General features: G+C 47.4%; 2 protein-coding genes across 5 annotated transcripts; one reads left to right on the plus strand and one right to left on the minus strand.

Annotated features, from left to right (window-relative positions):
- Positions 1-920: 920 nt before the first annotated feature.
- SETD6 (SET domain containing 6, protein lysine methyltransferase) lies at positions 921-7,790 on the plus strand. Its single transcript, XM_078868450.1, has 9 exons — positions 921-1,046; positions 2,029-2,145; positions 3,551-3,695; positions 4,366-4,507; positions 5,013-5,207; positions 5,535-5,658; positions 5,868-6,048; positions 6,582-6,721; positions 6,977-7,790. Exons 1-9 carry the CDS (start codon positions 1,017-1,019, stop codon positions 7,301-7,303), a joined length of 1,401 nt encoding a protein of 466 aa, XP_078724576.1. The 5' UTR covers positions 921-1,016; the 3' UTR covers positions 7,304-7,790.
- On the minus strand, positions 7,779-24,468 carry ZFAT (zinc finger and AT-hook domain containing). 4 transcript variants are annotated; one of them, XM_078868438.1, is made up of 19 exons: positions 24,289-24,468; positions 21,759-21,926; positions 21,204-21,560; positions 20,883-21,050; positions 20,124-20,262; positions 19,424-19,565; positions 18,837-18,988; positions 17,993-18,274; positions 16,760-17,352; positions 16,158-16,393; positions 14,497-14,584; positions 13,785-13,934; positions 13,059-13,232; positions 12,596-12,684; positions 12,293-12,431; positions 11,730-11,851; positions 11,201-11,318; positions 9,089-9,189; positions 7,779-8,678 (listed from the first exon to the last, which is right to left on the minus strand). In XM_078868438.1, the coding sequence occupies exons 1-19, from the start codon at positions 24,296-24,298 to the stop codon at positions 8,343-8,345; spliced, it is 3,564 nt and encodes a 1,187-aa protein (XP_078724564.1). In that variant the 5' UTR covers positions 24,299-24,468; the 3' UTR covers positions 7,779-8,342. The 4 variants fall into 4 exon arrangements, with proteins under 4 accessions (XP_078724564.1, XP_078724566.1, XP_078724563.1 ...); XM_078868440.1 differs by having other exon boundaries at positions 7,779-8,639; positions 20,883-21,068; XM_078868437.1 differs by having other exon boundaries at positions 20,883-21,068.
- Between the last annotated feature and the right edge of the window lie 1,348 nt (positions 24,469-25,816).

Here is a 25,816-nt window from a genome sequence, read left to right on the forward strand (position 1 = left end):
CTGCTGTTGTGGAGTGATTCATGCAGCCAGCTATGGCTGCAGAGTTTGGTGGTTCATGTTTATGTCGTTTATTGTGAAAATTCCATCACAGTTCCTATGATCACTGTTTCATGCTTTATTTTGGTGATTTCGAAAAGTTTTTTGGTTTGGCCATGTTTGTTTGTTGTAGTACGGAGTAAGACTGATGACCTTAATCTAAGTTGTCTTGTGGTTGTTGTTGTTTGGCTTGCATCCCACTGGGATTTTTTCAGTGTTGGTGTACGGTGCTTTTTCTGCAATATTTTGCTCTTTTCTTGGATTTTCTGTTTGCACTTAGTCACATAGTCACTTTAAGATGTTTTCTTGTTCATGTTTTTGTTTGTTGCGGTTGCACCCGATTCAAGAGCCGCATGGCTCACAGGGCTATACCTAATACATGAACTTGGTATCATCATCCACTGTGCTATCATCATCCACGGTGGTATCATCAATCATCCACTCGTGGTATCATCATCCACTGTGGTATCATCATCCACTGTGGTATCATCATCCACTCGTGGTGTCAGAATCCACTGTGGCGAGACGTGGGACGCGATGGAGACGCACTTGGCCCGCCTTGTCGGGTGGTCGCCCCCATCGGCCTCGGGCTGCTTCGGCTTCAACCACCACGATCCTTCGGCTTCCATTTTGCCTTCTCAGGCCTCCACGCTTGCGTTCATTTTTTTTGTTCCGACCGAAATTTCTACCTGTTGCTCTCCTGTGAACACGGCGCGCCTCGGCAACGCGAAAGATTAAATTAATTTAACTAAATCACAACTTTAACTAAACCACAACTTGCTTAATTCGCGGTCACCGCATCGCCGAGCGCGCTTCGCGTGCGTGACGCGGGCCACGTGACCCCCCCCACTCGCCACGTGACCCTCCCCCTTGCCCCCCCCCCCGCCACATTGAGGGTCGCGAGCCGCTGGAAGCGCTCAGCCCACGGCGTGATTCTCTCTTCTCCATCTTCTCTCTCTCGAGTTCACCTCGCGGCCTCCATGTCTCACGCGCGCAGCAAGCGAGTGAAGGTGAGTGGGAGGAGGAGGAGGCCCCAGGCGCCTCCATTGCCCGTCCTGGTGGTGTCCACGACGGTGTCGCTGCTGGGCCCCCCCCGCCCCGCACGTGGTCGATGGTGGCGGCCACCCGCGTGTTGCACCACAGCAGCAGCGAGCGCGTTCATACAACTACCGCTCGTTCATTTGCGACGCTGGTGGCGCCATGTAATTAATGCGCGTTGCCATGACGTCTCGTTTGCCTCGTGCTGATCGCGGATGGAGTCTGCACGCAGCTTGCACTTGGTTCAGCTGCGGCAGTAGGATAACAGTGGATAGAGAATGGTTTTTGGTAATGGTGACGGCCGCTTTGGGTGTATGCGCTGCAATGTTTTGAGAGTTTAACATGGGACAGTCGTGCAACCCTAGTGCACAGCCCTCGATCTGTCCACTGCTGGATGAGGCCGCACCCTCCCCCCACGCGTTTCGCGAGTGGCCGTGGTGTGTGGACCACGCGGTGGTGATGATGATGATGGTGGTGGTGATGATGGTGAAGGGCCCTGGTAGTGGTGCCGCTGTCAGGCCGCCGCTGGCGGTCGCCCTGGCCGGGAGTTGCATTCGGCTCACCGGGTTCATAACGCAGACCGGATAGCCACGCTCAGAAGGTCCACACACACACAGAGAGAGAGAAGGTCCACACACACTGAGTGCTTTGCTGTACTCCTGGCCACCTTGCAGCCCAGCCAGTGGAGTTTTGTGTTGCACACTAATCTGTGTTGTTCTTTCTTCCCTGACCCATCTCGCCCTGCTCTGCCTTCAATTTGATCTCGACACATTCGTCAATAGTTCTGCTCTAAAGAGGAACCGTACAACAGGCGACGTTTTGAGCAATGACCCTTTTTTTAGACGAGCAATTGATTGATTGCTAGTTGGGAGACTGCGTTAGACAAAGTGTTGTTGCCTTGTTTAAAAGGAAATCTTGAGAACAGTTATCGATTAACAGTATTTGCATTTCCAGGTGGACGATGAAGTGGCAACAGGGGGCACTGTGAAGGCGAGTCGCCACGGCCTGGATGACATCTTGCAGGAATTCGAGTCGTGGTGCAGCAGCGTGAACCTCGAGCTCAGCCCCAAGGTGCGTCCGCCGTTCTTGTGAAGGCATCGGGTTACTAAACTATTTTATTTCTCACCAGGTAAGGCCCACTAAGGTATGTAGCTCGTTCTCAGAAGCGACCTGACCACAAATGATAGCTCATGTGGACATTTATTGTAGCCAAATACTCTAAATGCAGGTGTCTAGATGTGGAGGGAAAAGCCGGAGGAACCGGAGAAAATCCACACAACCACGGGGAGAACATGCAAACTCGAAATATACAGGCACTCCTTGACATACGTGATAGATGCGTTCCTAGAAAAACACACGCATCTCAAAATCGTGTATGTCAAAAGCAATTTTCTCATAAGAAATAATGGTAAAGGAGGGAGTTTCAGTCGCAGACATAATCGCCTATATTATCCCTGCATATTAATAGGCCGATTTCCAGCGACGCTCCCCTTTTATCTCTCTCGGTCCTTCATTCTTAACCTCTCTGTGTTCTCTTGCTTCAGTGCCCTCTCATTAGTTATCCCTTTACCACCTGTTCCTCTCCGGATATTAGACATCCGGCCACCCGTGTTCTTAATGATCCCTTCACAACATGTTCTCTTTCTAATTTCTCTCAGCACCTGTGTTCTATTTCATAAATCTTTAGTAGCGCTGCATAACATTTCTTCTCCATTTGGTGTCCCCTACACTTGTAACTTCGCCTGATTTGCGTTGTGGAGACAAAGGCAAGAGCGCTGGTGTACACGCCGTGAGATGCTGTAGATTGTACACTCAAGTTATTGTACCGCACTGGCTGTTGGCAACGGTGCCAGGCCTGGGTGGCTATGTCGCGTTGCGGATGATATTCCGAAAATTACCTCACGCATGTCAATAAAATGTCTAAATACAAAGCGCGTGTTATTCCAAAATGGCGTAGCACAAAAGCGCGTAAACTGAGGATTACCTATACAGACGTCTGGGTCGGAATTGACCCCACGCCCTCCAGTATACCAGGCGAGGTAGTTAGCATCTCGCCACCATGGCGTCCAAGGTTAATGTGGGAAGAGTGGAACAGTGCTGCTAAGCAGGTTCCCCCTCGTGAGTAGGATATCGAGGTGTTGCTGACGAGAACGTTTGTCTCAAAAATGTTTCCTTGTCACAACTCCACACATTTCTGGAGTTGGTCTTAACATCCATCAGCATTGCACCATAGCAGTTTAAAGGATACTATTGGTGAGCAAGCAAATGTTGGACAACAGCAGCGTTATTATAACTGGAATTTGAGAACTGCTGTTAGATATATTTTCCAGAGAAGAATGCTGTTTTGAGAGTTGGAGGAATGTTACCAACCCAGCCAAAATGTTTCAGTAAGTTCAGCGAGTGTGCTCGATCATGCTTCTGCATTACAATGGTGATAACGTTGCTGACGGAGGCCATGATGAATACTTTTTTGCAGGTGGTTCTAAGTGAGGATGGCTTGGTGGACCGCTATGGCCTGCAGGCAGTGGAGAATATCTCTGAAGGAGAGGTGCTGTTTTCTGTGCCCCGAGATGCGTTGCTCAGCTCTATGACTACCTCCATCAGCCAGGTCCTTGAAAAAGGTGCGTAAGTTATTAAGTGGGATTTTTTGTTGTTGTGCCTTTCAAATTACTACTATAATAAGCCAAGAATGTGTGTGGCCCGCACGTGACGTCACTCCACGAGGCCTACCCCCCCGCGATGTCACTCCACATGAGGCCCACCCCACCCCCTCATTAATATTCATGAGTGGGTGCATTTTTGCAAAATTTACACTAACGCACAAGGTCGTGCACTCCACATGCTGCACCCCTCCCCTCCACAACCGTGAGGGGGTGACGTCACTCCACATGCCGCACCCCTCCCCAATAATCATTAGCGGGTGACGTCACTCCACATGGGCAACCCCACCCCCTCAATAATCATGAGCTGAACTATTTTTCTATTGCATATTTCAGATTTACTGCAATATACACCCATCCTTGGACGGGCAAAACAGCTAGTTCATAATAAAAACGCATTTCATGCAGGGCCCAAAATTACCAACTTGCACAACATTGGCACTTTTTTAAAACCCAGTACAAGCAACTAGGCAAATAAAAGCCATTGTTGGAGATTCATGAAAACTGCCCATGAATACTGTGATCTGCATTTCACAACCATTCATTATTCCAAGCACTCTCACCCTTTGAGACGTTTAATGGGATCATATTAAATAGTTATTAAATGGATGCTTGTGTTTTCCATCTGCAGAGGCTGCCTCTTTGAAGAGCCAGTCTGGCTGGGTGGCACTGATTGTGGCACTAATGTACGAGTTCACCTGTCCAAACTCGCGATGGAAACCCTACCTCGCTCTCTGCCCTGAACCTGATCAGCTTGACCTGCCCATGTTTTGGTGAGTTTGCAGAGCTGATTGGCGAGACCCCAAGCCACGTAAGGCTATGTGGCACCCATTGAAGCTGTTTAAATATCTTTCCATAAGTATATGGTTTTTATGATTGGTTAAAATTTGCAATTCACATTATCATTGTACAATTACATTGAAAGTATTGATGCACATTAAGCCATAACTATAAATTTTTTAATCTTCCAAAAGGTTAATTATTTCACCAGCCAGTGTTCTTGTCATCCCTCATGGTCCATTGCTGCTACCAGCCATCTCCTGCACATAAACTGCTCTCAATGCTCCATCTCTGTAGTGGTCATCCTCTTGGTCATGTTATATCCTTTGGTTACGACTCTGTCTTGTCCATCGGTCATCATTCTGTCTGGTGGTGTCCTGTCCAAGCCCATTTACTTTTGAAGATGAAAATGTCTTAATCATTCTTAATAATTTGTACAGTTAAAACACGAAAATAGATCTCCATGTTTCCTAAATTCACCACACTGCATATCGCTAGGCCGGAGGAGGAGAGAAAACGTTTGCTGCGTGGGACGGGTGTGCCTGAGGCTGTGCACTTGGACCTGGAAAACATCGAGCTTGAGTTCAACTCCGTGGTGCAGCCCTTCCTGGCCGCCCACCCTACGCTCTTCGACAGCAAACAACACACACTGAACCTTTACAAGCGCATGGTCGCCTTTGTCATGGCCTACAGGTGTGGAAGAGTTGCAGAATGGTGTTAATTGCAGAAAGTAGCTATTTAACAATGTGCTTCCCTTGCGATTTAACAAATTGCACTTCGATTTAAGATTATTCCCCAACTCCCTCCCCCCCTATTGCGATACATAGATAATTAGCAGTGGCTGCCGAGTGTACAGGAACCAATAACAACATAACTACACGATTCTCTGCGTGTATTGTGAGCATAGGAAACTATTGTGATTGACAAATCGATGCATAGTTACATGCTGAGCATAAACATTGCAGAGTGTGAGATTGAGAGCAGTATTGCACTTTTTAACATGGAGTCTTTATAATGCAGTTTCCAGGAACCTCTGGAGGAAGAAGATGAGGATGAAAAAGATCCAAATCCACCCATTATGGTTCCAATGGCAGATATCCTCAACCACGTGTCAAACCACAACGCCAATCTGGAATTCACCAAGGTGTGTGACCTAGCAGGAGCCTGCACCTCACATTTTTCAAGCATTGAATTCAATCAAGACGTTTACACATTTTCTTTGCTCACACATGTTATCGCCATCTTCTAATTTGTATTGAATACTCTTGCGTCTTTCGGTCAAGTCACGTAAATAAAACAATAATATTGAATTGTGTTGAATAGTTACGCTTGTTTGTTTTGTCTTGTGTGCAGGACTGCCTGAAGATGATATCGACACGCCCTATAGCCAAGGGGGAAGAGGTGTATAACACATACGGCGACCTGGCTAACTGGCAGCTGCTGCACATGTATGGATTCGTGGAGCCTCACCCTGCCAACAACAATGATGCGGCAGAAATCCAGATGACGACACTATATAAGGCCGCACTGCAGGGTACAGACTATTTCATTGTTCGGATTTAGATCATACCAACCCCATGCAATAATTGAACTTTTGGCTCGGAAGGACGATTTAGATCATACCAACCACATGCAATAATTGAACTTTTGGCTCGGAAGGACGATTTAGATCATACCACAACCCCATGCAATAATTGACTTTTGGCTCGGAAGGACGATTTAGATCATACCAACCCCATGCAATAATTGAACTTTTGGCTCGGAAGGACGATTTAGATCATACCAACACCATGCAATAATTGAACTTTTGGCTCGGAAGAACGATTTAGATCATACCCGTACAGACCTGAAGCTATGTTGATGGGCATCGGCTAATTTTCGAGCTGTGCTGCCCAGTGTTTTACATCACTGGTAACGCTACAAAGCTCTTATGGTTTTGATGACGATAAACACATTACAAAAATCTTTCAAGATAAAATATTTTTCACGTCATATTGTGTACTGCTGTAGCTCTTGTAATCCGCTTGTGTTATTTAAACACCATTGTGAAACGTGCTGGTCAAACAGTGTTTGGAGAAAGTAGGAAGCAGCTGGTCGAGAAGAAATGGAAAGTGCTGTGTGACATGCTGCTGGTGGGCGAGGAGGGAGCGTTCGTTATCGGTCGCGAAGGAGTCCTCACCGAAGAAGAGCTCTACGCAGCCCTCAAGGTCCTTTTCTAAGCCAAATGTCAATTTTATTGGCTGCCCACAATGTCTATAAACATGTGCTTCTATACTGTGCCTCAATAATCACATCCACTGCTCTCAAATCGTGTAGCTACAAGATCCGTCAAATTTGCAGAGCACATTTGCTTCAGTAAATTGCTAATTAAAACACCAGCTCGACACTCACATCTTTCCTAATTCTACAAATACTCTGGACATAATGGGACTTCTGCGACCGTATGCCTGTGTGTGACCTAGGTGCTCTGCATGTCAGAGGAAGAGTTGCAGGACTACCAGGAGAACGAGGGGTGGGAGGAGGACGATGCAGCTGACGAGTCACTGACCAATGAGGCAATTGTGGAGCTGCACCCCATGTGGCGGACACTGTTGGCAGAAAGCATCCGCATCACACTGGCGGCATATGGCCCCGTGCAAAAGGAAGATGCGGCCATGCTCGCAGACCCCGTGCTCGGTGCCAAGCTGAGCCGTCGCGAGCGATACGCGCTGAACTTGCGCTGTGGACAGACGAGCATCTTGCAGAACTTGCTGCGGCTCACAGAGGGGCAGTTGATGGCCCAAGTCTAAATTCCGAATGTGCAGGCTTGAGATGAAAATTATTTGTACATCTCCCCCCACACCCACCCCTCTTTTGTACACGTAAAAAAAGGAATGGGGACTGAGCCTGAGGGATGCTGCGTGGTGTCATGGTTAGCTAACTGAATATGCAAGCCCAATCAATGGTTAGATCTCTTGACGTGACTGCTGAAACGGTGGGATAAGTTTTGTAAATCCCCTCCCGCCCCACCTGTCCACCCAGCAATGTAAATGGGTGCACCACAGTTAAGTCAATTACAGGTCACGTCTGGTGGGGTAAAGTGTAGGTACTCTTGTGGAATAGGCCAAATTTGTCAGTGGGGCTCTACAGTGGAGGTTCTTCCTCCAATAGCATAAGCAAGCAGTTGCAAAGCTGCGTCATAGCACAGCAGTCGCAATGAGAAGGTTACAAGGCCAATATACTGTACGTTTGAGCAGATTCCAAAAGGAAAGAAAGCACAATGTAATTGTCTTCATTTTAATGCTATCTTGTGTTTTTCACGTTATTGTATATTTTGTACAAAATGTATAATGTTCAACATAAATATAATTCCACCATCACATTGCTTTGCATATTTTGACAGCACAAATACAGGCACATAGGTTAAAGAGTTAACACCTGATCACAATTCAAACTAAATTTTTTTAAAATAAAAACAAATGCATATATTAAATTAAATGTTATAAATGCAAAGTATTATGTAAGAATGAATGACAAAATAGCGGTTGTGTGGCATTCCATCACATTTATTTGCAGGGTTGGTTGGGCTTAGAGTTTGCATTGGTCTCATGCCAGCAGTCCTACCTTTTGCTTTTTCATGATATTTAACCAGTACTCGTGAGGGATGACGACTTTGAGGCATTTGTCCAGAAGTGGATTGACCACGGCTGAAGATGGTGAGCCAGAGTTAACTGCTTAAATAGTTTTTTTTTTAATTTTCAATTAACTACTGGAGATTGTTGGTGCTCACCCAGCCTCATGCCAGCACTGAAGGTCGTCGCCCACCCAGTGGCACAGGCAAGGGAACTGCTATCCCTGCTGCTCCGTCTCCCCGCCTGCGAGTTCTGTTTCGACCGTCTCCACCGTCTCTTCCATTTCCGTCGTCTCTTCCGTCTCCATCAACGTCTCCATCAACGTTTCTGCCATCTCCACCGTCTCCACCACTTCCGTCTCCTCGGTATTGACCATCTCGGGCTGCCCGGGCGCGGCGTCCTCCTGCACGTAGACGATGAACTCGGACGATGGCTCACCCTGGCTGTACATGGTCACCGCCTCCACAGCGGCCTCGACGGCCGATGAAATGACCATGTGCTGCACTTCATAGCCCTGCCGCCATGAGACATGTGGCAGGCATGAGTTAAGAATCTGCCGTGATATTTGAGGAATGGCAATTTTCAGATGGAGGACAATTCCTCTTTTTATGCAGTAGATGAGTTCCTGAAAAGTGCTACATTTATTGAAAAAACACATCAGGCAAGGAATTACTGTATAGAGATTATGGGGATAAAAAGTGCAAATTTGAATTCCAGTTGCACTATAAAATCAATCTGCAGTCATCCCATGGTGGGACAAAGATTTGGGATGAGCGCACATTGCGTACTGTATCATTCCTTTGTATACCCAGAATTCCCACTGCTCAGCCGTGCCGCTCAGGAAAATAGTTTGTCGTCGGCCACACAGAAACCACGTTAAAGCGGGCGCGTTGTGCGAAAAGTGTTCTCGAATTGAAGAGTTATTGCAAAAAACAACGTGTGAAATGTTGCGCAAGTACTGACCGTACATGCCTCCTCCACCATCACCGTTCCAGGCGTCACGTCCGACCCCAACTCGATGATCTGATGCAGGAGGTTGACAGCCGACCCGCCCACTTGCTCTACTGCAGACATTTTCCATACAAACAAAACCAATGTTTTATTTGTTACACGGAAAGCACCATTTAGCCAGGTACCCAGCTAGTTTGCAAGTGAGATCTGTAGCAGCAGAGAACAAGAGCATAAAAGTGATGGTACAGAGGATCAGGCAGTGCAGAGGACCAGAATACAGAGGTGCAGGAAATAAGTGCTTACACAAATTAATATTAATAAAACAGACATACAGTAAACCCTTGCAGGTTTTGCGTATGGGGGGTTGGGCGATAAACCACAGAGCCTGGTGTTTCCCTGACGTTTCCAATGGAGCATGTTTATCAACGATGAAGAGAAATGCCCTTCTAAAGAAAGACCATGCTGTATGCAGAGTAGAGATGATCTCGTAGCCAATGGATACATCGGAATTGCCGATATCATGGGCAAAGACCTGATGATCAAAATAATTCAAGAAATAGTATTTTATGTCCGAGTGTTGGTAGCTGAGTGATACCAAATATGATTGAATCGCTAAGGTGGCTTCCCCGGATACCCACTTTCACAAACTTTTCAGGAGCATTGAACCATATTGATTGTTCAAGTTAAGCCGCCTTGGTGAGCAGATGAGTTTGGAAAGATTGAATGTATCAGCGCGAAGGCTTCAGTTGTGGGGATTGTTCCAGTTTAAGTCACCGGTAATTATCAGCTCCCGGCCAAGGGCGCAGCAGCCATCCTCTGGTGCGGGGCACCCACCCCACTGCAGTGCTTTGCCGCGGCCAATTTCTTGATCTAATCAGGGGTAGCGGTGCACTACCCCCAGAATGCCAATGTAGCTGTTGATCATGGCTCCACAGAGATGCCATGCTTAGACTGTTAGATATGGGTCCTAGTTTGAAGAAACTCATTGTTATGATTTGATCTGGTGAAGCAGATTCCTCAAATCCCAGGAGTATAAGTAGTTGCACCACAGTTCAGTAATTCAGTGTCACGAAGTTAATGATGACTGTCCCACAGATCTATAAACTATCCACACCTGACAATTGTAGCAGCAGTATTGGAAATGTGGCATCTCATTTGTTGCTGATTATCAGACATAGGCACTGAGTCAGGAATAGATTAGCTTGCATTCAGATAGGTTGAAGGATCAGTTCTGATGTGAGTTATTGATATAATTATTGGCCTCTTAAGTGCTGAAGTACCAATTGGGTCTGATAACCCATGCAAAAGGAGTCAATCCTAGCAAAACAGATGGGGGTAATGAGCCAATGGGGTGGTAGTCTCACTGCCTGGAAAGTATAAAAGGTCAACTAAGCTCAGTTGAGAAAGAGTGGCAGCATCTGGAGCTTGACAGCACAGCCGACCGGCAGCTTTCCAGGAGGACAAAGGCAGCTAGGAGATGCAACGACTATAGGAAGTTTGAACTTATGGCTGGGGAGATCCTCATGGTGTTTACAGGTTTTTTTACAGGGTTTTGGTGTGGGGGCCTGTTGAGCAGAGATCAATGTGGGGCACAGGTGAGGTGAGAGACTTCGGAGGACCTGCCTTGGCATTCCCAGCTACACAGATTTCTGGTGGGAGGAATCATGATGAGAATCTTGTTTGCGGTCATGCGTGTGCCGTGTTAAGTATCTTGTGTTGTGAATGAGAATGAGCATCAGCGAGCACTTTAGTCGTAAGAGCTCTGACGTGAAGGATGAACACACCAAGTGGTGCGAGTGAAAGTGTGAGATTGCGTAGGTTTGGATGAGTTTCGGCAGTGTGGTATGGGTTGTAACGATACGATGCCTCCACTGGTAAATTGGGATATTTATCTGGATTGAGCAATATTGAAGACAATGCAGGAGTTGCTCAACACACCGCTGCTCCATGGAAAGCAGTGTAATCTGGGCAGTGACGTTAGAGTAAGCTTGACCATGTTTTTTTCATGTCAACATCTTAACGGGTAATGGCAGATTTAATTGATTCGAATTGTGATATACTACGGCAAGCTACTGCTCTAGCCTAAGAGATGGTAAGTAAGCATGGACTGGTGTTACCACCCACCGCTCTCTATCGTGTAGCGAAGGTCCTGCAAGGCGGCCACCGCGGTCTCCGTGCTGCGTGCTTCCTCCAACTCCTCCATGTGGCTGGCGGTGTCCACTGACAGCACCAGGGCATGCTCCTGCGAGCACCAGAGCAGAAGGCCATTTTACCATCATCTGATGCGTCACAAACCCCAAGCGTCACAGCGCTATTAAACGCCAGTGATAGCGACCTCCCGCAGTTGTGTTTCCCGATCTACTCCGTTAATTTTCAGTTCAATTCGCGATGATTCCTGCACCTGGTGGTATTCATGCAAAGCTGTCTTGTGAACGCTTGCAAGGACTACAGCTGAAGAAATTGAGCCCTTTAGTGAAGAGCATCATTGCAGGTTAACAATGCGCCAGCACTTTACGAAAGAACAACTATGTTAAATTCAACATTGTAAGACTTCAAGGACGTATGACTTTTTGGATATTACGCAGACACGTATACAAGTTCAGACTGAGCAGTAACGATGGCCGCGAGGTAGATTTTTGTTGAAACGCCTTACCTGCTCCAAACCTCGCATCTCAGGTGTCTGGAGCAGCTTTAGGTTGTGGCGAGTCTTAAAGTGGCGGTTCAGCTCCCATTTGGTATGGTAAACATAGTCGCAGATGGGGCACTTCACCCCACCTGTGACAACAAAAACACCACACATGCTTGTGCTAAAGTGAAGATTACAACAACCAAGAGACAGTGGAAGGCGCCTTACAAATACATGTAAATGATTATTGAACCAGATTCACACAATTGTATGAATCAGGGTTCTTCAACTGGCGCCCTGCGGGCCACGTGCACTTGGGAAAGTCCCGCTGATATAGATGAGCGAGATGAAAGCAACATACATAAGGGAGAGATGAAAGAGGTATAGACACGAGATACAGGTTAGATGAGCACGAGACAAGAGGTACAGATGTCATGATGTCACGTGGCATTATAACGTCTGTACACATGGCATAAGATGTTACGCGACCCAACTGCACACGGACATTTTATTACGCGTCCCACCGGGAAAAATATAGTTTTAAAAGCCTATTATACAGAGTCAAAAAATAATTGCTGCTGATCTCTCACCTGGACTCAGCAGCTGGTGCTGGCTCTGGTTGCTCTTGGCAGGGTTCGTGTAGTCCAGGTCTGGGTGCTTTTTGTGGTGGTGTCTCTTGAGGGAGCTCACCTGGTTGCACGAGTAGCTGCAGTGCTCGCACCGGAAAGGCTGAAAACCAACGCAGAGGGAATGAGTGGTTCTACCAGACACAAACACTTTAGCCAGAGAAACATTGCTGTTGTGTCGTGACCCGACGCAAGCTGTGATCTGTATTGTGCGGATCATGAACGTTATTTGTTGTGGGTGCTCGTGCTCATGGCGGGAGTGGTCACCTTCGAGCTGGAATGCTGTTCCATGTGTCGGGTTAGCTTGGACTTCACCGACGCCGAAAAGTCGCACAGCAGGCACTTGAATTGTTTGTCTGACCAACACACAATATGGGCAACACACAGTGGTCTTCATTCACAAGAGGCACAACCAATGTTAACCCTGCATCCAGGAGACCCTGCATCATGATGTCTTTGGTACACATGATAAAGGCTCTTGCATGACCTTCTGAAATACAATAACTTATTACATATAGGGATCAGTAATTAATTTGTGAGAATATATACAATATTGCTTATAGGGTCCTTCAGACCCAAACAATGGAGATATAGTACTTAATTAATCTACAGAGTCCGAGAGGTCATTACATATAAAAATTACACAGTAGACACCACTAACATAGTCACACTACAAAAGCTGATGGGAGTTGCACTGGCAATTGTAGCCAGACATTCTGACGGTGTCTACCTTTCTGCGAGTGCAGATGTTTGTGGTTGGCCAGGTTTCCCTTGGTCTTGAACTTCTTGCCGCAGATGTCGCACAGATGGGTTTTCTCCATGCTGTGTGTGTTCATGTGCGACGTCAGATTGCTCTTGTTGCCAGTGGCATAGGGACATTTGGAGCACTTGAACGGCTTCAGGCCTGGGATGTGCAAATGAACAAATCACGCAGCAGACCACTTAATAATGCTCAAAATGAGCAGATAACGGCTAAGGCTCATTCTGTCAACTCTGGGTGTTTATACTAATACGTCAAAGTCCCTGCAATGCTGTAGAAACCTGCATGGTTATAAGACTGCAGCTATATAAAAGGGTTGCTGCTGCGGTATAATGGCGATCACACTGGACTTGCAATCTAGAAATCGCTTGATCAATTTGATCTCCCGGCATGGCAGTTTGAAAAAGGAGAGTTTTCTTTTTTAAATCCGCCGCCCTACCCCTTCCCCACCCATGTCCGCCAAGCAGTACGAATGGGCACACGAAAGTCTATTGGCAGATTGTGTGTGGTAAGGTAAAGTGTGGCTACTCCCATCTCTTCTAATAAGTCTCGCCAACGAGGAAAAGTAGGCCAAATTCCATATAGAGGGGTCCTTCAGAGTTCCCGTGTTCCAGCAGCAGTGTGAGTAAACAATACAGAGCTCTATAAGTTGTAGGGTACTTGCTCAGATGCCTGGGTCAAAGGACAACAACGTACCTTCGTGGGACCAGATGTGGCGCTGCAGGTCAGTGCTGGCTTTGTGGAAGTGCTTGTCGCAGTATGGGCATTTGATGGCGCGCTTTCCGATCAGTCCCTTCATCTGCACCGGCTTGCCAAGCAGCTTCGCGATGCTGCTTGCTGGCACCTCTGTGCGTATCCGTGTGTGTGCACGTGGCGTACATTCATGGCCGTACACAAAATACAGTCACACAGTCACTACTTGGGCACAATAAATGTCCCTTATGCTCACGGTACAAGTATCACATCATGCATCTATAAATTGATTCATAGATTTAGCAAATTAAACATGTCCAAATTTCACTGAACATGTGAAAAAGAGCTTCATAGTTCATCGGATTCCTCCAGTCTAAATAAAGATTCTGATTCTCACTCCTTTAGGCTAATGGAAGGAACAAGCTAGAATAAGAAATAACTAATTATAAATGTCATACAAACAAAACATTAAAAATAACACAATTATTGATTAATGAATTGAATCTTAACCCTGAATCGTGACAATCCATAGAATCACTGCGGAGATGTTTATAGTGTGGTCATTCATGGTAGTATGCTTCCAACTGATAAAGTTGTTTTCAACCAGGGCTGATACACTTAAAAAATGAACTGGTAGTTTACGTGGCCTATCGACACGTTTGCACACATGTACACAGCAAAGGATTTTGCTGTAGAATGCATACATAACACTCACCTGGGTGCTGCCTAAATATGTGGCTCTTGAATGCCCGCCCATCAGTGTGGGTTTTGTTACAAGCCGGGCACTGGTACAAATGCTCCTTCTGCAGCACAGGCACAAGATCGTAACACACAACAGTGGCGACTTTAACAAAAACCTTTGACTACCAAGAATCAGATCGTCAATGGTGCGTGCATGTCTCATCAGATTGCAGAAGCTAAGTATGTTTTGAGCCTGGACAGAGTTTGGATGTGCGACCACCACGCACACATTAGGTTGTTGTCCCTAGGATTTCCTGGGTTCCGTGGTGGGCTTCTATTGCTAGGCTCCCCACCCCTTCAACCTGCACGGACCAGCAAGGCTGAGGATGGTCAATTAAAGTTTGTTTATCCAGGCAGTGACAACTCATAAGATAGAAGTCTTATTTGCAAGAGTGACCTGGGTCACCAAAATGGCAAAGCAAAATATTAAAAATGAAGTACAGTAATGAAACAAACGGAAATGAAAGACAATAGTTACATGAAAAATGTAAAATATTCTACAACATGAATCAATGTTCATTAATGCATTTCCTGTCGCTTAAGTCCGCTCCAGCAGATTATTTTTAGTATGATCATAGTAAAATTATAATTAAGTTAGTGAAACATATATAGGGTGATTATTGTACTTTTTGGTAAATAAACAAGAATATACCAGTCCAATGCAATTACAAGTGAAGTTCTAAATAATCGACAGCTCAGCATCAAGTTGTGATTTAGATGGGACACCAAGGACATTGTTGAAGCAATGGGATTCCGGGTCTATGGGGCACGAATAGAGAATTAATGAGGAGCACGCGAGTTGTTTAATCTCTGCACGAAGTAACTCCAAACGGCCCCCATGACCTGCACAGCCGCGTAGAGGTCCTCCTTCAGCAGTGGATTGACAATAGGGTTGTACACGTGTACAAATGTAATACATGGTGCATGGATTGTTATGGTAACACTGCAAGGCAGCACATGTATAGAGAATAGGGGTTGTATTGCATTGTGTGGAGTCTTTGCACAGAAGCAGCACACCTCAGCTGCCCTGTCGGCAGACCCCACCTAACCTCAATCTTGTGACACGGGGGGGTCGGCTCGTGGGGAGAGGCCACGAGCCGTTCATCCTGACGTCACGTACTTCACAGCCACTGTGCAAAGCCCTGCAGCCAATGTGATGCAGCATAAGTAATATCAAGATTCACTGCTTGGTGTAACTACTATGAGTGCTTAAAACCTAATGTGAAGCTTTTAAATGTGTCACGGGAAAAATGTGGAAATGTTTATCTATCAACTCTGCTTTCACAACCATCTGGTGTCCGTTGTGTAGCTTAAACTCCATGCTTATTTTAATTGTGGTGCAATCTGTGAGCTCAGATCACAAAAATGTACCCATGAACGATATGTGGAATAAACAGAAACTATATCCGAGATCATTTCTAAAAAAAATAAACGTCTTTATCAACACTGCAGTGGGGGTGGGGGTTATGTTTGCACATTCCCTGCCAACAACTTCTAATGCCTTTGCAGACCAGCCTGCACTTGGCTGGCCATGCACATGCAATACAATGCTGTAGGCAGAGCGCGAAAGCGCCGATGACAACAAGCACCACGACATTCGCGTGGATCCAGGGGCAAGAAGGTGAGGCGACTCACATTCGCGGAGTGCCGTCTCTGTACGTGTCCCTGCAGCTTGTACTTGTCGGCTGTGGCGAAGGTGCAGCCAGGCTCACTGCAGCTCATTTGCTGCTGGCCGTGCTTGAGCGTCTCGTGCCGCTTGAGCCCGTTCTTGGTGGCGGATGAGTAGTCGCACTGCGTGCAAACGTAGGGGTGCTCGCGCGTGTGTGTCCGCATGTGCATGTCCAACATGCCCTGGTACCAGAAGAGCTTCCCTGCATAGGTGGGCGGTACAGAAAACATAACAAATACATTTCGAATTATAAAAATAATTACTTGTTCAAGTCCTATTCACACGGTGTTTATTCATATAAAATGTCACGATATATAGCAAGAATCGGGATAAAATTCGAGTAATAAAACATTAGCACAAAGGATTTTGTAATTAATGTAAATAAACGATCGATGCCTTATGTTAACAGGACGCATTTTTTTCTCTAGTTCCAGTTTTTTTGAATGTTTGATGCAAATGTACACACTTTTAAGTACAGAAAATGCTAAATCACACACAACCATAATTCCGCATAAAATGAGTATGGTGAGGCTATGAAGTGACAAGATGTTATGACCGGTGAGCATACCACAATGTTCACATTCCAGGTCTCCGAACTCTCGTCTCAGCTTCTCGTACACAGCGCGGCTGAGGGACCTCTTCGGCAGCTCACTGAAGATCAAATCAAAAGCGGACAACCCCTCTTGTGCGCCATCAATGTCCTTGGCCATGCTCAAACATTCAGACTCAGGTCCCACAACGGATGAACCTGGCTCCAGGTCACTGCTGCTCGTCGCTGCAGCCTCGCAGCACTCCAGGTCTGCTTTGCTCTGCAGGTGATCGTTCTCCCCGCTCGTCTGTAAGCCAACGTTCAACAGCAATGCCCCGTCGCCATCCTGGCCGAGCTTTTCGCCGTCCGCTGCATTGTAGAGCGACGTTCGAGGGTCCTGAATTAGCGTCTGGTCGTCCTTTTGATCCCTGGTGTCAGGCTGCTCGGCATCGGCCGAATCCTCACCGATGCCAGGCTCCACGAGGTAGAAGCTCCGACCGAGGGATTCGTCGAAGAGGGCGTCGGACGCGAAGCGTGGATCATCGGCATGCTGCTTGGCCAGGTGCGATTGGAGCCAGGCCGCGCTCACAAACTTACAGGTGCAAACCGCGCACGTGTACACCATGCGGTGCCTGCCACGTTCAGAGAAAATTATTGATGAATGTCACGGGTGTCCAAAGTTAAATCGACACAATTGATACGATAACATCGATATTTATGCTGTGCACAAGGATATCGCAAAATGGCCAACGCAAAAACTACATTAAAGTATGTAAAATAAGCCGTAGTATCTAAATGCTGCTTAATATCCTTTTGTTAGAAAACAGTTAACATCAACACATAAAGCAGAACTCGGAAAGATATATGTTACAGCATCTTATTCATGTTTCCTATGTCTCATGGAGGTGCTTTGTGAAGTAATGATTATGTAAAGAGGACTTGTAATCCAGTAGTTGCTGGTTCGATTCAGTCTGCTGGCATGGCAGTTGTAACAATGTCCAAGTTTCCTAAATCCTCCCATCTCTGCCCACCCAGCAGTATAAATGGGCACACCAATTTGTCTATCAGCAGGTCGCGTGTGGTCGGGTAAAATGGGGGCATTCCCATCTCTTTCAAGAATCTTGCCCAGTGTAGAAGAGTGACCCAAAAATTCCTTCCAATGGCAACCCTTCCGCCAGCAGTGGGAGAAAGCAGGTTATTGCAGGGCTGCACTTTGCCTCTTTGATCGCAGACGGCAACAACGTGGCTTAAAGGAGAGGGACGGCCACTTGCCTGTGCACGTGGGCCTTGAGCACCGACAGGCGGGATGCCGCGTAGCTGCAGAGGTGGCACGAGAGCGTGTGGTGCACGCCGGGCTCGGCGTGGGTGAGCCGGTGCTGGTCGCGGGCGTACTGCGTCTTGAAGGCGTGGCCGCACACGGGGCACGTGTAGAGCAGCTGGCGCCGGCCCTCGCGCGTGCGCAACCTCAGCTCGGCATAAGCCACGCGCACCTTTTCATCCTGCTGGTCGTGGGTCTGCTCCAGGTGCTTCAGCAAGTTCTTCACTTCGGTGTAGCTGCCGTGCACAACAATTGTTGTCATCACTACTGTCATCACTAACCTGAATGTTATCCTTCACATTCGAAGCGCAGAATTCAGGGATGGGGAAGCTATGGCTCGCAAGCAGAATGATTTCATGCAGCTCGCGGATATATGGTCGTGGGCCACTCAAACGTTAAACGAAAAACACTTCTAAAAGCTGACATGCATAAAAAGAGTGTATTCATGTCACACAGCGTGTTACATCTACATTGTTCTAAAATATCAGTGGCTAGGAGATGTTAGCTACCTTGCCTGGTATACAAAAGGTCGTGGGATCGAACCCGACCCTAATGCCTGTACATTTGGAGTTTGCATGTTCTCCCTGTGGTCGTGTGAATTTTTCTCCGGGTCCTCCGGTTTTTCCCTCCACATTTATAAACACGCATTAAGAGTATTTGGCTGCTATAAACTTTAACACGATAAGCCACTTCCTTTGGCTATCATTTGTGGCCAAGTTGCTTCTGAAAAAGAGCTATAGAGCTCAGTGGGCCTCACCTGGTCAAATAAAAGTTTGTTTTTAGTTTACATCCACATACCGCATCCTGCAGAAGGAGCAGGCGTGCTTCACCCGCTGGTGCACGCGCTCCATGTGCACGCGCAGGTGTCCTCGGTTGCGGCAGGTAAAGGGACACTTCTCACAGCTGAAGGCTTCGCCCGTGTGCTTGCGAATGTGCACCACCAAGTTGGCCTGCGCACGCCATCGGCAAACGATCAATGTCACTCATCGTAGGTTTTTAAGAGAACTCTAAAAGTCTACTTATCGTTATGCTCAGGAATTATAACATACCTCCAGTCTGTCTGGCAGAGGTCACTTCACACGTAGAAAATTCAAATACCGCAAACACAGCTTACTGCTATAGCTGATTTGTTTAGTTGTTTTGGCCAAGATTAACAAATAAACATTTGTATTTACAATATGTAGCATTTCTACACATGCTATAAAACGCATGTCTGTGGGTGTATGTTCACGCACTTGCCTCTGTTTTAACTTGCATATGTCACAGTGCGTGTGTTTGTGAGCTTTCTGTGCGAAGATTTTTCTTGTAAAGTAAAATTCTCCAACAAAATGGAGGCTTCATTAATGAACTGGATTTTGAATGATTTGGTGGTAAACTTCAGTTACCTTGATGGCACTGGCATAGTCACAGTCAGGGCACTTATACGGCTTCTCCTGGGTGTGGACACGCAGATGGACCTGCAGCGAATACTTAAACTTGAAGACCTTTCCACAGTACTCGCACGAGAAGATCTTCAGACTGTTTGCCCTGCAGCGGAAGTGTGGAGCAGATTGGGGATAGCGCGTATGTTTTAACCGTGTAATGAGCGACTTCCACGACACGTCGTGTAGAGGGTACTTCTTCTTTATTACTCACACTGGGCACAACACAGGCCAACACGTGTTCTTCCTCACACTGAGTATAACTCGAGGTATTAACACCTCTACTGGCTACACACACATCCTGCCCCTTTGTCTGCAGAACTCCACCACTGCTCACCCCAAGAGGGCCCGGCCAGCAAGCTCTTCAACTATCTCCGGTACATTTTATCTTATTATTCATGATGAGATATAATGTATGTTAACTTATAATGTGCTTTTTTGTACACTTCATGACATTTAGTCACACATTGTATTCTAGAAATGTTGACTCGATACGCAACCCCTGATTTTAACAACATCTGTGGGATATTAGAGTTTACTTCAAGTAATTTCGAGTGAAGCAGCATTTCCCAGGAACACATCCCTTATGTATAGCGTGGGATTCCTGTATAGGCAGTATAAGCATATGGACCAAAACGTGTTCATTGTGCTGCGAGGCACTTGCCTCGTGATGTTGTTTTGTCCGGTGCAGAGCTGTGAGATGGAGTACTCCTGGAAGCCTCGTTCCTTGGCAGCTTCCATGGCGGCAGGCTGCATCACCATGTCAGCTGACTCCTCTGGGCCAGGTGCTGGCACGGTCCTTGCTGCATCCATTTTTTGGCAATAATGGCATTTCAACAACACGGTTACTTCACTACAATGCAGACTATTGCTTTTTCCATCTCCAAAAATAAGCTTGCTCCTCTGCAATGACAGTGATGCGGTGAGCATAACGTGGTTTTTGTGCCCAACATAATTATACTCATGTTCTTCATCGACATTGCTTTTATATGTAGTACTATCCCCCTTTACGTCTCCCCTTTTGCACTGCCCTGCAAGTACATCAGGGGGCAGTGGGTATGAGCTGTTGAGGCCTCAATAGATGATCAACATGTTCACCATAGCTCCCAGATGTTTTGAAACTATAATACAAAGTGTTGTTCATGGATGAATAAGAGTTTCTGTTGCAAGGTAGCTCGAGTGGTGAAAGTGGATTTGTTTATTTATTGTGCTTGTGCACCACTGCCAATGCAGTTTCTTAATATAATAGAACACAGTATAATAAAATGGTTGTCTAATTTCGGTAGTACTAAAAAGTAAAGAAACTAATATGAGTCAAGTAAACCCAATAAATCCAGCAGTTTATCCTCTTGTCAAATTACAACATTAAAAAAAATGACCATTCCGTCTGTAAAAGGGCACAAGATACAAGTCCGAGTCGCACCTGATACGGCCTCCTGGGGCATCAGCAGCAAGCCAGCAGGCGCATTGCTCTCCTCGGTAAGTGCAGTCGAGTCTTCGTGCACTACATTCTGAATGTTCGCTGGCTCTGCTTGTTCCGTGTCTCCTTTGATGTTATGTTGCTCATTTCGTTCTCCAGAGTCTGCCACGTCTGCAGGCATAGAGGCACCTGCATCATAACAAGAAGAACCATGCTGCTTCTTAGCAGAGTACTATACTCGATCAAGTAACAAGTATGTTAAAAGTGGAATAACACCCTATTATAATAAAACACAAACACGTTATAGTAGAGAGCAGCCTTTACCTTTCTCCCTCCTCTCCTCTACATCATCTCTGTCCTCGCCCGCAAGTGGCATGCAGCGATGCTTTCTCAGCTGACGTTGATTGGAGAATCTGCGCCGGCATTTCCCACAATTCATTTGGTCGTGAGCCACTTGCTCTTCAGGCTCGGGCTCTCCGTCTGGGTTGTTGTTTACTGGGCCCCCTTCACCACCACAGTCAATGTAAACCTGGAGCTCTTCTGTTCCTACAGTGCTTGCAGGATTACTCTTTTCAGAGTGGGTCTTAGCCTTCGTATTGTCATCAACCTCGGAGGCATCTGAAGCATCAACGCTGGACTTCTTGCGTGACCCTTTAGGCCGTCCCCTCTTTTTCTTCACCTCTGTAAATCCAGAGACAAGCCACACCACTCCCAATTACTGCAGAGTAACTTTTGACTTATCTGATTAGTTAAAAGAAAATTGCAACCACTTTTACACTCTAAAGAGCTGTTATTGTACGATATATTCACTGAAATTTAAATTTTAAGCATTAATACGATGCTGCTTATTGTATCGATTGCAATAATGCTTAAGCCTACCCAGCTGCCCAGAATTCGCAACTCCGGCTTCGGACAGAGGCTGGAGAAGAATGACGATGGTGCCAGGAGGCTCATCTTCTCCTGGGTGGCACTCGGTCACGTGTGACAGGAGTCGGGTCTTGTTGGGTGAGAACTGGTTACACAACCGGCACATGTACAGGGCTCCATCTGCAACGAAAGTCCCTCAAGCTTTAGGATTCGGCACGCCGACAATGCTGTAATGTCCATCGTGCCTCACAATGAAATACATGTGCCTACACGTTCTCTAAATGTACTCATTTATCCAGGAACGCCACACCGAGTAGTCGGACACTTTTTAAGGAGGGTCCTGCATTGAATCCTTGTTTCAAGGCATTTTCAGCCGATGAACGCGTTTTTAGACAAGTGGGAGGAAAGTGGAGCAGCCAGAGCAAACCGCCGCATGCGAGGGGGCAACACTGTCCACATACAGATGGAAACTGAGAGCGACGATTTCACCTGCTGGACTTCCTGCTCCTGGCGAGCCAGAGTGTGGCGTCTGGACGCCCACTGGGAGTTTCACAGCACAAACTGCTGGATAACACATTGACACGTGTGCGCGCCACCACCGCTCCGCATCCCAATGTGTTCTCAAAAACTAAACAGCACACTTCGATACACGAACAACATTTGATTGGGAGGGTTGGGGGGGGGCAGATTGAGATAGGGCGGTAATTGTTTGGGTCGTTTGGAGCGCCACATTTATGACGAGGGCGCATGAGCAGTTTCCATTCAGGAGGGTGGATGCCTCTGGAATGGAAATGCTAAATATATGATGGGCTACAGGTTTTTCAGTGACGTTACCCAAAATGTGGAGGGCAAAGGCGGGCAGGAAGCCACTGTCACCATTACCAAGGGAAGTATTTTTTTGCTGTTTGTATGTTTGCTGTATGTATGGTTGCTGTGTGTACGTGTGCTGTTTGCTGTGTGTATGTTTGCTGTATGTATGTTTGCTGTATGTATGTTTGCTGTATGTATGTTTGCTGTATGTATGTTTGCTGTTTGTATGTTTGCTGTATGTATGTTTGCTGTGTGTATGTTTGCTGTGTGTATGTTTGCTGTGTGTATGTTTGCTGTTTGTATGTTTGCTGTATGTATGTTTGCTGTATGTATGTTTGTTGTGTGTATGTTTGCTGTATGTATGTTTGCTGTGTGTATGTTTGCTGTGTGTATGTTTGCTGTGTGTATGTTTGCTGTTTGTATGTTTGCTGTATGTATGTTTGCTGTATGTATGTTTGCTGTTTGTATGTTTGCTGTATGTATGTTTGCTGTTTGTATGTTTGCTGTTTGTATGTTTGCTGTATGTATGTTTGCTGTATGTATGTTTGCTGTATGTATGTTTGCTGTGTGTATGTTTGCTGTGTGTATGTTTGCTGTGTGTATGTTTGCTGTGTGTATGTTTGCTGTTTGTATGTTTGCTGTATGTATGTTTGCTGTGTGTATGTTTGCTGTGTGTATGTTTGCTGTGTGTATGTTTGCTGTGTGTATGTTTGCTGTGTGTATGTTTGCTGTTTGTATGTTTGCTGTATGTATGTTTGCTGTATGTATGTTTGCTGTGTGTATGTTTGCTGTGTGTATGTTTGCTGTGTGTATGTTTGCTGTGTGTATGTTTGCTGTGTGTATGTTTGCTGTTTGTATGTTTGCTGTATGTATGTTTGCTGTATGTATGTTTGCTGTATGTATGTTTGCTGTATGTATGTTTGCTGTATGTATGTTTGCTGTATGTATGTTTGCTGTATGTATGTTTGCTGTATGTATGTTTGCTGTATGTATGTTTGCTGTTTGTATGTTTGCTGTATGTATGTTTGCTGTATGTATGTTTGCTGTATGTATGGTTGCTGTATGTACGTGTGCTGTATGTCGCACCGTAAGTCGCCAACCTGCGAGTGCGTGGAGAAACAAGGACAGGACTTCAGACTCCGAGATTGGGAGGAAATTAAATTGCTGAGGTTGTTTTTGCCAGTTGTTTCCTTGGTAGATTTAAAATATCCCATTTAAGAAAATTCACCAAACTGGGTTATAACCCAGTGGTGGCACTGATAAATACAAATCTCAATTATGAACACCGCAGCACTTTAGTTTACATTCAGCGCACACTGAGTGTTGTAATAATTTTGTATAAACCCACTCCAGAATTAAAATGGTAATATTCACGGCCAGACTTTAAAAAAGAATCCCCCAATGAAACACAACACGAACAAACAGTCCACGTGTAGCCGTGCACTGTGGCCGTGCCCTCCCGCCTGCCCCAACACAACGCTCGGAGACACACGCGGGGCAATTCTAGCGACATTATAACGTGGGCGCAGTGGCCAGAAGCGCGCCCCGAGTCGCCAAGCTGCGCAACGTTTCGCAAACTGCGAGCTCATCCGGAGCGAGGAAAGGGCTTCTGCAGCTTCTCTCGTCTGCTGCTGCTGCTTCTGCTGCTCCCAGTGAGTGGCCCAGTAGCCGACCCAGTCGCCCATTTGCGCGGCCACCAGTTCCTGCCGCCGCCGCCGCCTTCTCCACTCACCTGAGGCCATCGCGAGATATCCCCCAAGCACGGCGACGATTCTATTTCAAAATGAGTTTCGAGAATAATTTTCCCCCCAACTACTTTCCCTTTTACGCGGATATTTCGCGCTCGTTTTTTGGGCTCATCTCGACGAATCTGCTCGCTTCAAACGAGAGGAGGTTAGACATGGCCGATGGACGCGCGGAGGGGGTGGGGGGAACGCAACCGAAGAGTGGGCGGGGCGAAGACGACAAACACCGGCGGCCATCTTACTGCGGGGTAGCGCGTCGTCAGGCGGCCATCTTACTGCGGGGTAACGCGTCGTCAGGCGGCCATCTTACTGCGGGGTAGCGCGTCGTCAGGCGGCCATCTTACTGCGGGTAGCGCGTCGTCAGGCGGCCATCATGCCTAGGGGTAGCTCGTCGTCAGGCGGCCATCTTACTGCGTGGTATTCCGTCGTCGGGCGGCCATCTTACTGCGGGGTAGCGCGTCGTCAGGGGGCCATCTTACTGCGGGTAGCGCGTCGTCAGGCGGCCATCATGCCTAGGGGTAGCCCGTCGTCAGGCGGCCATCTTACTGCGGGGTAGCGCGTCGTCAGGCGGCCATCTTACTGCAGGGTATCGCGTCATCAGGCGGCCATCTTACTGCGGGGTGGAGCGTCGTCAGGCGGCCATCTTACTGCGGGGTAGCGCGTCGTCAGGCGGTCATCTTACTGCGGGGTAGCGCGTCGTCAGGCGGCCATCTTACTGCGGGGTAGCGCGTCGTCAGGCGGCCATCTTACTGCGGGGTAGCGCGTCGTCAGGCGGCCATCTTACTGCGGGATAGCGCGTCGTCAGGCGGCCATCTTACTGCGAGGTAGCGCGTCGTCAGGCGGCCATCTTACTGCGGGTAGCGCGTCGTCAGGCGGCCATCTTACTGCGGAGTAGCGCGTCGTCAGGCGGCCATCTTACTGCGGGGTAGCGCGTCGTCAGGCGGCCATCTTACTGCGGGGTAGCGCGTCGTCAGGCGGCCATCTTACTGCGAGGTAGCGCGTCGTCAGGCGGCCATCTTACTGCGGGGTAGCGCGTCGTCAGGCGGCCATCTTACTGCAGGTAGCGCGTCGTCAGGCGGCCATCATGCCTAGGGGTAGCGCGTCGTCAGGTGGCCATCTTACTGCGGGGTAGCGCGTCGTCAGGCGGCCATCTTACTGCGGGGTAGCGCGTCGTCAGGCGGCCATCTTACTGCGAGGTTGCACGTCGTCAGGCGGCCATCTTACTGCGAGGTTGCGCGTCGTCGGGCGGCCATCTTACTGCGGGTAGCGTGTCGTCAGGCGGCCATCTTACTGCGGGGTAACGCGTCGTCAGGCGGCCATCTTACTGCGAGGTTGCGCGTCGTCAGGAGGCCATCTTACTGCGGGGTATCCCGTCGTCATGCGGCCATTTTGCTGCGGGGTAGCGCGTCGTCAGGCGGCCATCTTACTGCGAGGTTGCGCGTCGTCAGGCGGCCATCTTACTGCGAGGTTGCGCATCGTCAGGCGGCCATCTTACTGCGGGTAGCGTGTGGTCAG

Source organism: Lampetra fluviatilis, chromosome 26, assembly GCF_964198595.1.
Source record: "Lampetra fluviatilis chromosome 26, kcLamFluv1.1, whole genome shotgun sequence".
Lineage (NCBI taxonomy): Eukaryota > Metazoa > Chordata > Hyperoartia > Petromyzontiformes > Petromyzontidae > Lampetra > Lampetra fluviatilis.

Bases quoted from the DNA above. Each gene is read 5' to 3' on its own strand.
- SETD6 (XM_078868450.1), top strand. From the start codon at position 1,017: ATGTCTCACGCGCGCAGCAAGCGAGTGAAG. The intron at 3,696-4,365 runs GTGCGTAAGTTA...TTCCATCTGCAG, and splicing joins CAGCCAGGTCCTTGAAAAAG to AGGCTGCCTCTTTGAAGAGC. The intron at 4,508-5,012 runs GTGAGTTTGCAG...GCATATCGCTAG, and splicing joins CTTGACCTGCCCATGTTTTG to GCCGGAGGAGGAGAGAAAAC.
- ZFAT (XM_078868437.1), bottom strand. The intron at 20,263-20,882 runs GTGCGACTCGGA...AAATGGATGCAG, and splicing joins GCCCCAGGAGGCCGTATCAG to CAAGGACCGTGCCAGCACCT. The intron at 11,852-12,292 runs GTGAGAGATCAG...TTGTTGTCACAG, and splicing joins GCACCAGCTGCTGAGTCCAG to GTGGGGTGAAGTGCCCCATC.